Raw genomic sequence first — 2,287 nt, 5'->3', positions numbered from 1 at the left:
CTTTTACGCTTAGGGCACTGCCAATGCATCATATCTTATGCTATATTACATCAAATACGTGCTTATATCTACCTTTTCCTATAGCTTGTAGCCTTGTACTCTATTTAAGGTTGTATCTAAAAGTGCTTACATTATATTGTGTTTAGTTGTCTTGGTTCCAGTGCTAACAGTTATTAATATTTCGGTTAAGATATAGTGGAACACTCTTTCCTCATTAGATAGGGCGCCGCGTTAGATTTGTGATACCTACCCACCTTTGCTCGTGCATTTGCAGAGAGAAGGTGATAATCCCAAGCGAGAAAGGCTTCATCTTGCTCGAAGGTGACGGCTCCTCGTCAACGGACATCAACTTCGACTCGCACGTCGACGACGCCGACGCGCCCGGCATCGCCCCTATCACGGGCCGCCTGCGCGGCAACCTCGCGGAAATCTCGCCAACGTACAACAGCTCCACCTTCACAGTCCATTCCGACAACTTCGTCGCCCGCAACATCGCCTTCAAGGTAGTAGTGTAAAAGCTTCAAAAAAAAAAAGTAGTACTGTAATAAGTACGCGCAGTGCACACGGTGCTACTTCAGCGTTACACGCAATGCGAGTAGTACTACTACACATGAATTTCCTGTCTCGACGATGGTTCTCTGAACGTGCTCCATCATGCAACGCAGAACACGTACATCGGCAAGCCGGCGGTTGCGTTCCTCATGGACGGCGACAAGGGCGCGTTCTACGACTGCGCCTTCCACGGGTACCAGGACACGCTCTCCGACCTCGCCGGCCGTCACTACTTCCGCCGCTGCCTCGTCGAGGGCGCCGTGGACTTCATCTTCGGCTACGGGAAGTCCATCTACGAGGACTGCACCCTCCAGTCCAACATGGCGGCGGCGTCCCAGCAGCCCGGGTGGGTGACGGCGCACGGCCGGGCCGCCGACAAGAGCGCCGCGTTCGTGTTCAAGGGCGGTTCGATCACGGGCTCCGGGCAGCAGTACCTCGGCCGCGCGTGGAACGAGCAGGCCACCGTCGTGTTCTACCAGGTGAACATGGCCGGCATCGTCGTCCCGCAGGGGTGGGACAAGTGGACCCCCAGCCAAGATGTGTAAGTTACAGCTCCTGGTTTCGCGGTGCGCGTACTCTGTGCTGTAATTCCTGACGTTTTTTGTATGCTTATACGCACGGTGTCTTTCTTTGGCAGGTCAAAAGTGACGTTTGCGGAGGTCGGATGCAGCGGCCCGGGTTCCGCCACCGGAGGAAGAGTGCCATGGGAGAAGCACATGGACAACGCAGAGGTTCAGAGATTCGTGGACATCGGGTTCATTGACAACGGTTGGATATCCAATCAACCCTAGTTGTGGCTCCAAAAAAAAGGAAAAAGAAAAAAAAAACTAGTTGTGGCGGGATAGCTAGTAGCGAAATACATCCAGATGTATATTCAAGGTTCATGGTCTGATGTAGTGGGGAAGAAGGGCTTAGGATTGACCAACAAGACAAAGAAATTAGGAATTTCGTAGGAAATTTAGAGAATCTCAATCCTTATTAAGAAGTTTATATGTATGGGCCTCTTTGATTTACAAGAAGTATTTTGGAGAATTTTACTCTTAACCAATTACTCCCTCCGTAAAGAAATATAAGAGTGTTTAGAACACTAAAGTAGTTATCTAAACACTCTTATATTTCTTTACAGAGGGAATATTTCCCTATATATACTGCGTGGTTGATTCAGGGTATCAATAAACATCGGAAATTATGGACATTGCATGCATTTTAAGGGATGTTTTTCCTATCGATATCTCCAGTGTCATGAATACATATTTCTTTGAGTGAACTCCAAACTGACCATACTGATATTGTTGCGAAGAAGTGATTACCAAATATAACATCCTGCCATGAGTTACCTGCTTAAATAAATTTTAGAAGTTTATTTGATGAACACTTATTTGCACAGTAGAAAAGAGGGCTTTGGTCCAGGCCGGGTTAGCCCATTAGTCCCGGTTCAATCCAGAATCGGGACTAATGGGGGCATTAGTCCCGGTTCGTGAGCCCAGGGGGCCGGCCGGGCCACGTGGGCCATTTGTCCCGGTTCGTCTGGACCTTTTAGTCCCGGTTGGTGGCACGAACCGGGACTAAAGGGTGCGATGCCCATTAGTACCGGTTCGTGGCACGAACCGGGACTAAAGTACTAATGGGGTTTGAGGCATTAGTACCGGTTCATGGCACGAACCGGTACTAAAGGTCCCATTTTCAAACTCTACCCCCCCCCCCCTCCATCGCCTTTTCAGTTTTCAAAAAAATA

General features: G+C 49.2%; 1 protein-coding gene across 1 annotated transcript in view; it reads left to right on the top strand.

Moving 5' to 3' along the window:
• LOC123040837 (probable pectinesterase 66) overlaps positions 1 to 1,558 on the top strand; it is a 3,788-nt gene extending 2,230 nt beyond the window's left edge. The window contains exons 2-4 of the mRNA XM_044463579.1: positions 275 to 503; positions 666 to 1,093; positions 1,190 to 1,558. Coding sequence (XP_044319514.1) covers positions 275 to 503; positions 666 to 1,093; positions 1,190 to 1,343 — 811 coding nt within the window. The 3' untranslated portion in view covers positions 1,344 to 1,558. The remainder of the gene's footprint in view (positions 1 to 274; positions 504 to 665; positions 1,094 to 1,189) is intronic.
• The last annotated feature ends 729 nt before the right edge of the window (positions 1,559 to 2,287 follow it).

The sequence above is a fragment of the Triticum aestivum genome, chromosome 2B (assembly GCF_018294505.1).
Source record: "Triticum aestivum cultivar Chinese Spring chromosome 2B, IWGSC CS RefSeq v2.1, whole genome shotgun sequence".
Classification (NCBI taxonomy): domain Eukaryota; kingdom Viridiplantae; phylum Streptophyta; class Magnoliopsida; order Poales; family Poaceae; genus Triticum; species Triticum aestivum.
This window is presented reverse-complemented; position numbering and strand designations above follow the sequence as displayed.